Source organism: Mobula birostris, chromosome 3, assembly GCF_030028105.1.
Source record: "Mobula birostris isolate sMobBir1 chromosome 3, sMobBir1.hap1, whole genome shotgun sequence".
NCBI lineage: Eukaryota > Metazoa > Chordata > Chondrichthyes > Myliobatiformes > Myliobatidae > Mobula > Mobula birostris.
This window is the reverse complement of record NC_092372.1, coordinates 84,270,163-84,285,158: the sequence shown is the minus strand read 5'-3', so window position 1 is coordinate 84,285,158 and position 14,996 is coordinate 84,270,163. Positions and strand designations below refer to the sequence as shown.

General features: G+C 41.4%; 1 protein-coding gene across 4 annotated transcripts in view; it reads left to right on the top strand.

Annotated features, from left to right (window-relative positions):
* slit2 (slit homolog 2 (Drosophila)) overlaps positions 1-14,996 on the top strand; it is a 455,515-nt gene that overhangs the window by 367,588 nt on the left and 72,931 nt on the right. For all 4 annotated transcript variants that reach the window (XM_072252964.1, XM_072252963.1, XM_072252962.1 and 1 more), the window contains 2 exons: positions 9,680-9,812; positions 12,222-12,290. In XM_072252964.1, coding sequence (XP_072109065.1) covers positions 9,680-9,812; positions 12,222-12,290 — 202 coding nt within the window. The remainder of the gene's footprint in view (positions 1-9,679; positions 9,813-12,221; positions 12,291-14,996) is intronic.

Genomic DNA, 14,996 nt, shown 5'->3' with positions numbered 1-14,996 from the left:
TAAGAAAGGGTGTGCTGACATTGGAGAGGGTTCAAAGGAAGTTCACAAAAATTATTCTGGGATTGAAAGGCTAAGCATATGAGGAGCAGTTGATGACTCTGGGCCTGTACTTACTGAAATTCAGTAGGATACTGGGGAATCTCATTGAAACCTATCGAATGTTGAAAGGACCCAATGGAGTGGATGTGGGGAGGCTACTTTCTATGGTGGTAGAGCTTAAAACCAGAGGATGCAGCCTCTAAGTAGAGGGACATCCATTTAGAACGGAGATGAGTAAGAATTTGTTTAGTCAGAGAGTGGTGGATCTATGGATTTTGTTGCCACAGGCAGCTGTGGAGGCCAAATCTCGGATATATTTAAGGCAAAGATTCTTAATTGGTCAGGGTATGAAGCGATATGGAGAGAAGGCAGGAGATGAGGGACTGGGAGGGAAATGGATCAAACATGATAAAATGGCAGAGCAGGCTTGATGGGCCAAATGTCCTCATTCTTCTCCTATATCTCATGGTGTTATGGTCTTGTAGGAAGTGCCAGTTTGAGAACGATAGGCTGTTTCTAAAACCAAATGGCAAACCAGCAGAAAATTCATTTGACACTTGATATTTCACAGAACTTTTTATGATATTTCTTAGTTTTGTTTTCCCCATTTGGATTTAGCTGTAATACTCAGAAAAAGTTTTGAGCCACAAAATGCAAATCTTAGTCAAATGGAAACATTGTAATAGAACCTCCAGAGCCCTCAATATCTCTCCCCTTCAGCTCTCTGTACGTAATATCCACCACCCCTATGGCCTTGCTATGACAATGAGTGCACCTTGCAGAGTTTACCAGGTAGGCTAGCTGCTGATCTCCATCAGGAGCTCAGCAAGAGCAACAAAGGTCAACCGAACAGCAAGCGTTACAGCCCGGAAGGCTCAGAAAATTGCTGGTTTCCATGATCCAGTCCAACCTACATCATTTTTTTTTATTTGGATCAGTAATTAGGACTTTGAGCTCATCTATAATCCCCTTGATATTGAGATGGCATAATTCTATACATTTTAGAATGCAACAGCTTTCTAAAGTACAGTTCATAGTCTGAATTTATTGCTCTTGACAACATGCAGCACATGTTTTTTTGAAATATGGACACATTTCACAGCTTCCTTTGAAGTGTGAACACTGATTCATTATGTGAAAAGAAAAAGAGTGCATCTGCCGTAATTACTTTTTGAGCTGAGTGGAGTTTCTCTCTACATGTGTGTGTAAATAATACAGTGAGCCGCCAGTGTTGTGTTTATGCAGGTAACTCGTTTGTTATGCATGTGAGAGTCTCACATGGAGTGCAGAGACTCTGAGCAATCTGTAGAGCTGTATTAGTGTTTATTGGCACCTGTGCTTCCTGCCACACGCTGCTGATGCATGTCAATATGTGTTTTCAGTGTCGTGATTTCCTGGAACGCTTATCTCCCATATCGACCTGCATTAATTCAGTGCCATGAATAAAACATTAGATGCAGTTTGTGACTGCTGGTTGACAGTGTGCCACAGCCTTCCCTTGGGATAACATGATAATGGTGTTTGCACCAAGAGCTAGAGAGAATCGATTTGCACAAAATCCCCGCATCTAAAATACATCAGGAGTGTGGGCAACTAATTCCAAAGTGCATTTTACTATTACAGGGCATCTGTTCTATGGGTGCACTGATGGGAGATGGGCGGAAACACAGGGCTTCTTCATTGCGGGTGGCTGGAGACCGTCTTATACCATGTTCCTTTCACATATCTTTGAGAGTAGCTGTTGTTTAATTAGAAGAAGTTTAGCTGATTCTCCCCTCAGCACACTCCTAATTGCTGTTTGCCCCAAGTCTGTAGGTCTGTAGTACATCAGCCAGCTAGAAGCACAGAAGTTCATTTTGCAATTGTTTGTCCCAGTCTTGCCTTTGGTTGAATAAATTTTGCTCTGCTTAATGGACTGTTTAAAAGCTGGCCTAACTCACTCAGAAAGAGCATACCAGCCGTACTGACGCAGACCTTTAAATCTAATCTCCCCACTGTCTCTTACACCGCCAGATGCTACCTATTGCTGTAAGGTGTTGAACTGTCCAAGCGTACATCTTGCATGTGCATGCACATTCTGACTTGTCACACTTCCTTTAACACCTACTGCTGTGCCTTCCAGAACTTACAAGATCACTACTTCTTGCTGAAAATGTTCCACTTGATTAGTTGCTTCTTCTAATGTAAATCGCTCCCAAGTGCTTGCTTCAGGACTACCTGCAAATTTCGATTGGTCCTATTATCAGTAGGACTTGCAGCAACTCCAACAACTTTATACCAACGATCAAAGTAGTTTTGTTTTAAATAGCAAAAATCAAAATAATTACTAAACCCCCATTGACATTCCTTCCCCCAGACTTCCCACCCAGACTGGTAAGCTGTGTATCTTTAGGCTACTCCCTCCTATCACCTGCCAGTATCTACTCCTCCCTCTCCTCCACCTTCCTATTCTGGCTTCTGCTCCCTTCCTTTCCAGTCCTGATGAAGGTTTGCGACCCATATCGTTAACTGTTTATCTCCCTGGCTGACTGCTTAGCCCCTCCAGCACGTCAGCCAAAAACGAATAGAAAGATAACCAGATAGAATGCTGTATGAAACACAAATTCCACCTGATCTGATCATGTTTCCGAAAGTCAGGTATGGTTGAAATGTTTCCTCCCTCTAAGCACTGCTTCCATTCATCTCTAGCTCAATGACACACATTTTGCAGTTATAATTATGGCAAAACCATCAGGCTTTCCTTTCATTGCAGACTGACTTCAACTTTTAAGATTTCCATATCTTGGTTGAGCACTGGTTCAGCCTCCTCCATGAGCTACACTTTTGTTCTAGGTTTCCCCAGTGAAATCAGAGGAAAACAAGTGAACTGCTGAATATTTCAAATGATTCCTAAAATACCCTGAACATTTTACACTTTAATACATGACGTCTAAGAGAGTTTGCAAGTCATAATTTCTGCTTAACAAACTGTCTAGCCTAAAACAAATACATTTATGTCACTGGGTTGTCACTCTCTCATATAAAGAGTTTAAAGTACAATTGACGATATACATTCTATTTTTTTTAATAAGTTTTCACATTTCAGCTTCTTCATATCTTTATTTAGTGCTCTATAAAATCTTCAAAATATTAGCTGGAACTGTTTATTTCTTCCTAACACTGATTTTTTTTCCCCCTTAGCTGGTCCGGTGACTTCTGTACCATTGCTTATGATACCAGAGAACAATTGATGTCAGAAAAGGGGAAGTCTTCAGATTTAGTGCCACAGATTGCTAAATATATAGGCAGTTTTTCTTGTGGTTAACAGCCAGCCATTGCTTTGGAGTAAACTGTTAGATCGAGATTTATTTCCCACCCTCTGCTGGCATCCAATGCCATGTTATTCCATGGCTGTGCTAGTTGGCCTTTCTATTTCTAAGCTTTCTGATGAGCCCCTGTTCATTGGCACCATTCCTGCTATGCTTGCTTTACCTTGTCACCACACTGTTAGAAATGATATCATGGCAAAACACTTAGCTGAAAATGGGTTCACAATAACATTGAAGATACCTTTCCTCTTTCAGAGCAAGAGCCTCCGATATATGATAATTGAATCAGCACTAATTCAAAAGGTCTAGAGCGAAAGTAATGAAAATATGACTTGCAGTTTATGTTCCTTTAAAGTAATGTTTGTTCTTATAATGTATGCAACCCAAATATGGGACTAATAGAGTTCACATTAAAGTTGGTAGAAAGGAGTTCTGAATGTTTTTAAGTGAAACAAAAGCAGAAAATACTTCAAATACCTAACATGTTGAAACTGTTTACACTGGCCAGAGGGTTAGTAACCAGAGGACAAAGATTTAAAATAATTGGCAAAAGATTCAAGGGTAGGTGAACTATTTTTTTCTGTCAGGAAGCTGTTATGATTTGGAATGCACTCCCTGAAAGAATGACACATCTGTAGCAACATTCAGAAAATAAATGAATCTTTGGATTTGAATGGGGGAGAGAAACACAGGGCTGTGGAGAAAGAGAGGATTGTGAGGGGCCATTTGGTTCAACCTTTCAAAGATCTGACACAAGTAGGTCTTCAGTGCTGGGTGACTGTTAATTCAACAATTCAAGGAGAAAAAAAGTAAGCTAATTGCTCAGTGTGGCACAGCTGGTAGGAATCAGTGCTTGTGAGAAGCCCAGTTAGAAAATCACACCTCAAGAATGCTCAGATTTCTACCCCATACCAACTTTTGCATGCAGCCATTGCCCAGAGGATCCAACTCTAACATTTCAGGTATGGCCTCTTCATCTTGAATGTCCATCCAAAGCAGTAACCCATCCTTTCATTATGGAGTCATTGTCGAACTGCAAGGAAATAGGTCCCTCAGCCCTAATAGTCCGTGACTAAGGTTCCTATCTAAGCTGGTCCCACTTACCCGCATTTGGCCCATATCCCTCTAAACCTTTACTTTCCATGCACCTATGCAAGTGCTTTTTAAATATTGTTAATGTACCTGCTTCAGCTACTTCCTCTGGCAGCTCATTCCATATGCTGACCACCGTAAGGATGAAAAGTGTGCCCTTCTGACCTTAAACTTATGCCCTCTAGTTCTCATTTTCCCGGGGGAAAATACTGAGTGCATTCACCTTATCTATGTCCTTCATACTGTAGGAACATCTCTGGATAATTATCCCTCATTCTCCTACATTCCAACCTCTGCTCAACCTCTCTCCATAACTCAGTTCCTTGAGTCCCAAACCTCCTTTTTACTTTTTCCAGCCTAGTGGCATCTTTCTTATAGCAAGGTGACCAAAACTGAACACAATATTCCAAATGCAGCCTCACCAACATCTTCAAAACCCTGGAGGAACTCAGCACCAGCACATCAAGCATCCATGGAAAATGTAAACATTCGACGTGTCAGGCGGAGACCCTTCTTCAAGACTGAAGGAGAGTCTTGGCCCGAAGTCCTGAAGAAGCGTCTCGGCCAGAAATGTTAACTGTTTGCCCTTTCCCATTGATGCAGCCTGACCTGCTGAGTTCCTCCAGCATTTTGTGTGCATTGCTTTGGATTTCCAGTGTCTGCCGACTTTCTCGTGTTTGTCACCAACATTTTGTTCAACTGCAACATAACATCACAACTTGCATACTCAATGCCCTCCCTGACTGTTGAAGGCCAGCATGCCAAAAGCCTTTATCAACCATCCTATTTACCTGTGACTCCACTTCTGGAGAAGCATGTTCTTGTACTCCTCAGTCCTACAAGAGTCCCCAAAGCCCTACCACTCACTACAAAAGACCTGCCCTTATTTGTCCTTCCAAAATGCAACAACTCACCCATGGTTATTTGATGCCAACAGAAGGGGGGGGGGGGACATTTCAAGTATTTTCCCCTGTTTCTGTCACAATTTACATTGAAGCCATTTACTGGCATTGTACTTCTGTCTGTAGATGGCATGTGCTTGCTAAGCTTATTAGAAATACAATATGAACTTCCACTGATGGCAATTATGGTGGGAAATTAGCCTTTGAATAACATCAGATAAATTTTGCTTTCCTGCTTCGTGTCTTATTTGTATTGCTTTATGGAAACAGATATGTGTACAATTTTTTTTCTTGCACATTCAAGCTGCCAACTGCAGCTGTAAGATTTTCTCTTCACAATGACAAATGTTCAAAGATGTTGTCTTCTCCACCTAGTAAGAGTGGAGTTTCTGTCAAGAAATGGTTTTCATGCAGTCGGTCCTTCTGCTCCCTTTATATTACTTCATAGAGTAGCTGGATCTGGGCCAATTCTAATTCCAGTCTGACTTACAGTCACTCAATGCCGGACTGTACATATTATTTCAGGATAGACTGGGGGGTTGGGGTGGTGGTACCTGTTTCGGGAAGTAGTATCAATTGAGCTCCAGAACTGACAATGTGAAAGCTGTTCCCTGACACTAATTAAACCCCCATCGCTCTTGGGAAAGTATGGATTTTCAAGCATATGCCGCTGGGAAAAAGTTAGTTCCTACTCATGTTGAGATACAAACACCAAACTGTCAATGGGTTTGAAGTTCTGTGCCTCAATAAATGTCAATTTGGTTGTTGTCAAAATGACTGGAAGGAAGATGATGGAATATTTACTGCCACTCTACTGCAAAAAAAATGTTGGTCCCATTTTGCTAAAGAAATAGATCTGTGATTTCTACTGTTACCATGGTAACACACACACAAAATGCTGGAGGAACTCAGCAAGTCAAACAGTATCTATAGAGAGGACTAAGCAGTTAATGTTTCGAGCCTAGACCCTCCATCAGGATTTTGGGTCAAAGCCTTCATAAGGAAGAGTCATGGCCCAAAATGTCAACTGTTCATTCCCTCTCCATAGATGTTGCCTGATCTGCTGAGTTCCACTAGCTTTTAATATATATTCTTCTGCATTTCCATCATCTGCAGAACCTTGTGTGTTTGCTTAGAAGGGTAATAGAGGCCTGTTCAGACTGGTTTAAGTGGAAGTCTGTTTATCTTTAAATTTCCATGGGAAGCTCATCAGACCAGCTTGTGTTGGGTCCATTCAAACAAGGTGCTTGAGAGCATATCTTGTGTTGGAGATATTTATCTGATTGTATGAGATGGATGATAATGAGCTGGCAGCCTATTTTCTGAACTTCTAGCTTTAGCCTATTGTACCTTTGGTGCACTATGTGTGACAAAGTTCGGGAATGTATTTCGAAGAGTAGTAGTAGAAGTCAACTCTAGCATACCATTTGAGGATCTGGATGGCCTATAATCTTGATAAACCAGGTTGCTTCCTTCCCTCTTGTAATCATTTGTGCTTGTTTGTGCTGAAATGAAAGTGGAAAATTGCCCTGTCAGTTATTTTTAACATAATGTGGCCAATAAAGTGTATATTGCAAGGGTAGAAGTTTTAAGAGCCAGTAGTGAGGCTGACAATATGTAAAAGTTTTGCTGGGCACTGTCAAAGCTGAAGCATATGGTGACGTAGAAAAGGAGGGAAATACTTGGAGCAGGGAGATTCAGCATCACTCATTAGACTGCAGCTAGCTGTGGATCAGTTTGGAGTCAGGCTCCCTTTATTGAGGCTTCTGAAGTGAGAGACTTGGCTGCGTACAGTGATTAAATAAAGGCTTGCCCTAACAGTGTTTCACACCATACTTAAAACTGCCGAGCTATCAGGGTATGTTTGCCTCTCTGTATCGCAGTATGCCTGTAAATAAGCTAGAGACAAATTTCAGAATACAGCAGGATGCCTTTGCATCAGGTGACAGGTCTGTACCCACTTCCTGGATGATGTCTATCATGGTCGTTGATGGGAAAGTGTGTTAAAACCTTGCATGATTAATTCCTTGGCTGGTATGATCAGTCTGGTTGAACTGTCTATTGGTATGTCTCCACTAGTTTATTGCCCCTTGTGTGTGTGGCCTCCGTCGGTCGTGGTCGACCATGGATACTGCGCCTCTGGTAGTCACTGGCGAAGCTGGAGTGGCCTCTCCAGGGCGCAAGCCAGGCCAGAACTAACCTGATAAGGAGATCCGTCTGTTGCTCATGCAGTGGGACCCCCCTGTCCATGCTGATGACGTCCAAAGGAACGATGAAAGTTGATACGGTTTAGTGCCAGCAGCATCGCAGGAGTTGCCGTGCCAGTGCTGGGTACAGTAGTCAGCCGTCTTCGGGACTCCGACTCCAGACTTTTCCTCAGGGTTTACTCCCAAAGCCTCTCCTGTGAGCGGGTATAGCTGCAAGGCAGCGGTTTGAAATCGGAGTCTCCTTCTCCTAGATGAGCTGCCATTCGTGGTTAACAAGCCCCATCTGCCTGGAGCAACTGGTTTTAAGTCACCAGTGGCCGGCCTTTGCCCCTTCTCCTGTCAGTGAGAACAGCTCCACCGGGCATAAGAACTATGCTACATGTGAAGGCCAGGAGTTGGACTTGGCTGTCAGAGGCTGTTAGAGACTCACGCCATGAAGAGCATTTGTCTAGCAGTGGGAGCTCGTCCCCACTACCACCCTTCGGCTATGACTACCTTTGGACCCTACTGACCCTTAGAGCTTGGCAAACTGTACTGAAAGCTCCTCAGAGTAGGTGAGCATCTTGCTGGTGACCCGGGTTCATTCCTGGTGCTGTCTGTTGAATTTGTACATTCTAACTGTGAACATCTGGATTTCCAATGTGTGTTTCAATTTTCACCCACATCCCAAAGTGATGTGAATGGGTAGGTTAATTGGCCACTGTAAATCGCCCTTTGAGTAAATGAATGGACAATACTGAGGAGGGTTGATGAGATTAAGATTGTGATTAGAGACAGTCTCTCTAGCTCAAAGGCCTGCTTCTCAGCTATTTCTCTATGACACTGTATAGAACAATCAAACAATACAGCACAGAAACAGGCCTTTTTGCTCACTTTGTCTGCCCTGACCATAACCCCATCTGTTTGTCTATCTCCCTCAATTCCCTGCCTGCTCACCTGTCTGTCTAAATGTACCTTAAACATTGCAATTGTATCTGTTTCCATCACCTCACTTGGCAAGATGTTCCAGGCACCTACTCTCTGTGTAAAGAAAATACTTGCATCGCAGATCTCTTTTAAACTTTTCACTTCTCACCTTAAACTTATAGCCTCTAGCATTTGATATTTCCAGTTTAGGGAAAAAAACACTCTGTGACTCTAACACTATGGTATTCCACCTAGCAGCCCTCTGAAGAGGTAATCTTCCTAACAGTTCAGATTTCCACAAGAAAAGCCAAAAGGGCCGGTGATCTTCCTTGAAGTAAAATTACTTACAACAAAATTTCTGACAAATATACATTTTATAACAAAAATGTCATAAACTTATAATTTAGTAAGTCCTTTCTGTGGTACCCAGTATACCTGTAACTGCTAAGCTCTAACCAAATATTGTAGTGGTTATAGATTATTAATATTCTGCGGACCAGAAGATAGCAAATGGCCCTCCCCTAATCCTCTCCCGTACAAGGAATGGGCGACCACCATTTCTGGAATACAGCGTCATCACATAATTAATTACAAACCCAGGGGCAAATGGAAATAAATTATAGATATTATCTTTCAATAAAATTGAGGAAATTTAACACTTTGTTCATTCATGTAATTTTCCCCACCAACAATGTGAAAAATTTGCAATTTCATTAATTACATTATTGAAGTACCAAACATCTTCAGTTACACTGTAGTTTTCTTTAAACAAAGGCAAAAGAAATCACAAGTGTTCTGGGTAATGTGACTTGATCTGAGGAAAGAAACCTTAGCTATTACCTGAAGCTGGTAACGGTTTGTCTTCAAGGAGTACAAGAGAAACCTGATCGGTGGGGCCAGATTCCTTATGTCTTCTAGATTAAAGTATTGCTTTGTAATCACTGCCAGGTAGTCAGCATTCTCTATGTAAGCCATCTGAACTTCTCAATTAAATTGTTGCTTGTAATCACTGCCAGAGTTTTCTTATTCTGTATGTAATTCTTTAAATCTTGGTGCAATTTTCATTTTGGTACACAATGCTACTATTCTCTAACACGAGCTAATGTGAGCAGTTTCTCCGCTGGATGTTTCTATATTTTGATATTCTTTCAAATTATCCTTAAAATTTAAGGAAAGCAATTGTTTATTTTTGCCTCGTGGTAATCTTTTCTCTGCCACAATCCAGGAAATGATGACAACAGCTGTTCACCTCTTGCCCGCTGCCCTGCAGAATGTACTTGCCTGGACACTGTGGTTCGTTGCAGTAACAAGGGTCTCAAAGTCTTACCCAAGGGCCTCCCCAAGGATGTTACAGAACTGTGAGTGATGCTTGTTATTTCTTACCTTCAGGAATTTAATTGAGGGAGTTTCAGATTCTCAGAATAGTTAAAAGGGAGCTTATTAAATATGACAGTCTGAAGTTTCTATTCTGATGACTGATGTGAGCCCTGTAGTGAAATCAGTTGTAATTCCTTTTGGCAGACAAATCATGTGAAAATAAACTCCAGTGCAATAGAAGACATCCATTTTATTGAACAATCACCAGCGCCTTGAATTTAATGCAGTCACATTTTCCTGTTTCAAATTCTGGAGTTAAATAGATGTTTCTGGAGTCACAGAAGCGATTCACATCTTTCAATCAATGTTAAGTTGGGGTTACAGAACTGGAACTTGCTTGGTAGCTTCCACTCTCACATCCCACTGCCGGACCTTACTCGCATGGTGCCTTCTCTGCACCATCCATACTCCGTCTTTTACACACCCTCCACAACTTCCAGTTAACCTCACCACCTTTTTCCCATTTCAGTCTGCAAACCATCTTCATTCTTTATACATCTCCTTTTACACAAGATCTCTACATTGCTGGTTACATATCCCTTTTATAAACAAGCTACCCATCTCCTTTTAAACACCATTTCCACATTTTGTTTGGTACACCGCCACCTGCACACTGTCTCTGCACTCCATTTTATATATGACCACTCCTCTCCTCTTTATATATCGTTCCCTCATCATTTAAGCACCATTTACACACAACACTCCACACCACCTTCAGCACAGATGTTCTACACATTTTTTTGCACACTATCTCCAATTTCTTATGATAAACCGTCTCTCAACCCTTTCAATACACCATTTCCCTGCTTTATACATTGTCTCCTTGCTGCTTTTTCCACCCTGTCATCACCTTTTATGCACCATCATCTGGAACTTCTCTAAAACCAGTCCAACTTCACAAAATTTGGAGATCACAGCTTACAATAGGATTCAGGAGTTATTGTTTTTGCTGAGAAGATGAAGGTTGTGGATAATAAACCAACCAGCCTGATGCAGGGTCACAGACTGAAACAACAGTTTATTTCTCCCCAGATATGATGCTCATCTCACTGAGTTCCTCCAGCAGTTGGATTTTTTTTTACTTCAGTTCCAGCATCTGCAGGCTCTCGTGATTCCAAACTAAACTTTGCTTTGTCCCAAGGCATAGCCACCAAAAGATTAATGCTGCTTTCAGTTCAGTTCAACTATACTGGGATAATGTTTGTGATAATTCTTTTGACACCCTTAATGTTTTCCAAAGGTTTCCATTGACCTTTTTGGAATAGTTATTATTATTGGAAAATGGAAAATTATTAATATTTATAGCAAACTATAACACTTTTCAATCTTATTCAAAGCTAAGTTTATATTTTAAATATATATGAGCATTTCCACACAAATCAATGAAATTAATATTTAAAACATGGGTTGCAACTTCACAAAGGCAGAGCATTAATTTTTAATGTGACAATGTCCATTAACAGTCTTCAGTAATCAACAACAATGAATGTTTTACAGTAACAATTACAACTGGCAGTTTTCCACAGATAATGATAATTAGAGATTAGAACAGTCGAATAAAACTCTTCTTGTGCGGGAGGGAATCTAAAAGGCTTTGGTTTTTTGTTACTTTCTGTTAGCTCGTACAGGACATGTTGTAAATTGTGTAGATATTCCCTAAGTGCCTGAAGGAGTTGTGTTAGATTTTGTTGATCGGCTGAGTTAACTCGTTCAATTTCCAGAGAGAGAATGTGAGATGTCAGTAAATCAAAGTTGCTGCCTGGCCTGCTGCGTTCACCAGCAACTTTGATGTGTGTTTCTTGAATTTCCAGCATCTGCAGAATTCCTGTTGTTGCGATGTCAGTAAATATTGGCATTTGGCCTAGGGTCTATCAGTGTTACACACCTCTCTCCTTCAACCACCTGTACATCACTTACATCTTTCAGAAGATACAAAGAGATAGGCAGCGAAGCAAGGGAAGCCCATTAAAAGTAAATAAATCCTTATCATTTGCCCTTGTAGATTCTGGCCTCAGTGTCCAGTCATCTGCCCAAATTTGAAATCCAGTTTTGCTGCAGAGTACAGAGGATAAATGGCTTTGTTGCCACTAACTTAAACTAATTCTCATCTAGTAGATCAAATGTGTGGAATGTGCTCCATTAGCGTAACATGTTTCCTACAATATACTGAGCTCTATGTCATCTAACTGTGAAGCCTGTGTTTAACTCCTTACTCTTTCCTCCCCCCTGCTGAGGATTTAGTGCACCACAAGCTTTGACCTTTCACTTAGAGGTCGTTGCTATACTATGTTAGTAGCATTTTGTTTAAACTTAAAGGTGGAAAGCTGATTGCGAAGCTAATCATGCATTACTGGCTGATCTTAGATCTCATGCAGTGCTCTCTCTTCTAGGTACTTGGATGGAAATCAATTTGTGATGGTGCCCAAGGAACTCACCAACTACAAGCACTTATTACTTATGTACGTACTTTCATTATGACACCATTAAGTCGTGCTATTTAAAGGGTACATAAGCATGAGCTATTCAGTAACCCTCATCCATTCCACTATCACTGACTTTTTTCCCCAATCCACCTACCCTCCTGGGTCCACATCCCTTTAGTTGCTTGGCCAAGAAAAATATTATTGGTCAGCTCTAAATTCATATTGCTGACATTGGCTACTTTATTGTGGGAGAGGGTCTCATACTTCTGTCGTCACACTCTGTATGAATTGAGTTTCCTAATGACCAGTGTCTAATTTTAGGCTTATGCCTCAGTGTCCCAGATTTCCCCATGAACAGAACTATCCTCTCGAAAACTGCCCACTAAATTGCTTATAAAATCGTCCTCTCTAGTAATTTAAAGGTTGACATTGTCAGGTTCTGTTGTGTACTTCTGGCTAGTACCATCAAAGTACAACTTCTGTGTTTATCACAGTATGGTTGGGAAAGGAATATTTGATTACATCTGGACATCAGAATCAGGATTAATATCACCAGCAAATACATGATAAATATAGGAAAAAAAACTGAATTACAGAAATAAAAAAAGTAGTGAGGTAGTGTTCATGGGTTCTATGTCCATTTAGAAATCAGATGGCAGAGGAGAAGAAGCTGTTCCTGAATCACTGAGTGTGTGCCTTAAGGCTTCTGTACCTCCTTCCCAACAGTAACATTGAGAAGAAGGCATGTCCTGGGTGTTGGGGGTCCTTAATAATAGACGCCTCCTTTCTGAGGTATCGCTCCTTGAAGATGTTTCGGATACTACGGAGGCTGGTACCCATGAGAGAGCTGACTAATTTTACAACTTTTTGCAACTTAGATCCTGTGCAGTAGCAACTCCCCCTCCCCTATACTTGACGGTGATGTGTCCAGTTAGAATGCTCTCCATGGCACGTCCAGTAGCTGAGAGCCTTCAACAGCACAGAATGTGAGTTGTGTCAACCAGTGACATGTTTCCCAATGATAAATTATGGAAAATACATGGCATGCTTTGGTGTCTTTGTATTGGCACCGTGCAACACTTATGTCATCAGCCCCTTTTCCCTGCTCAGGATCTTTCAGCACTACTGGGACTCACGTTTACAGTAAATACAGTCCATCATACCCACACCAGTGAGATAGAACAATATGGCCATTGCATCATGACTCATTTCATTGCTTTATATACAACATGGTACTCTAGAGGCGTGCACTCTGACCATCCCAGTGATCAGTCTTCATGGAGGAGCCTGGAACAGTGAGTGATACCAAATTATTAAAATAATTGAGCAAGATTAGAGCTCCAGGGTTCTCTGGGTAACAATCTGAACTGGGAACCTGGCTGGTAGATTTTCTCATTGAAATCTGGGATCATCAATAGTGAAACAGGATTCATGAGCTGAAATCATCTACACTGGCAGAAATATAGAATCAGCCCAAGTATCTGGCTGGTCTCTAAAGTTATGTAATCACTGAGACATTGGAGGCCCCAGCGATAATCTATCTCGGAACAGTTTGTTCATAGACCTGAAGGGACAGTAAATTCAGGGAATTGGGTGATTTTCTGTCCACAGCCGGGTGATAATGGATCTGGTGATCAAATTGTGAAACTATTCAGAAATTATGGATGATTTTCATGACAATGTTGCAGTCAATAATCACAATATGGAAACAGTGCAGATGAGATTTCCTGATTTTTTTTGTAGGAAAGCTGGTGTCCGATCTTTGTGTTTTAAATGGGTGTGCAGGCATATTCTAGGGCAACTAAAAGATTTCGTTTAAAGAGGGACCAGCTGTATTATTGGAAAGGGAGCTTTAACTTTAAGCTTGTGTGAGCTCAAATTTTGTTTGTAACTTGTGGAAGATTATTTATTTAAATAAATAATCTTCCAATAGTTACAAACAAAAATTTCAGCCTCCAAGTTGGCAACAAGATCTATCATTGTAACAGTGAATATTTTGGGTAAGCAAAGACCAACAGGAAATGACTTCCAGGGAGCAGAATAGTGCTCAGACACTGTGGGTACATTGTGGGAAGGTCTTAGAATTAATACCTTTGTTTGGACCTTAATGAACCACATGAAGTTTATGCACAAGCTTCAAGTTCCCAAACAATGCCTCATTGTGTTTAATTAAATGACTTAAACGTCCTAGGCTTCAGGACATCAAAACATGACTGTACGAGGCTGCAGATTATCAGGAACTTCCTATTACATAATGTTCCCTTAACCCACACTGCTCGCTTCTACCCCCTACCCAAGATTCACAAACCTGACTGTCTGGGCTGGCCTACTGCCTCTGCCTGTTCCTGCCCCACTGAACTTGTGTCTTCATACCTTGATTCAATTCTATTCTCCTTGGTTCAGGGTCTTCCCACCTACATCCAAGACACTTCACATTCTCAGTCTCCTCTGTAACTTTCAATTCCTTGGTCCTGACCACCTCATTTTCACCATGGGCATTCAGCCCCCATACACTTCTCTCTCCCATCAAGAAAGCTGCTATGCTCTCTGCTTCTTTCTTAACAAAGGAACAGCCATTTCCCCTCCACCGCCACCCACCACCCTCCCTCGTCTGGCAGAACTGGTCCTCACCCTCAACAACTTTTTCTTTGGCTCCTCCCACTTTCTCCACACTCAAGGGAACCCACAGCCCCAGCAATGCCTGCCTCTTCATAGGCTACGTAGAACAGTCCATGTTCCAAA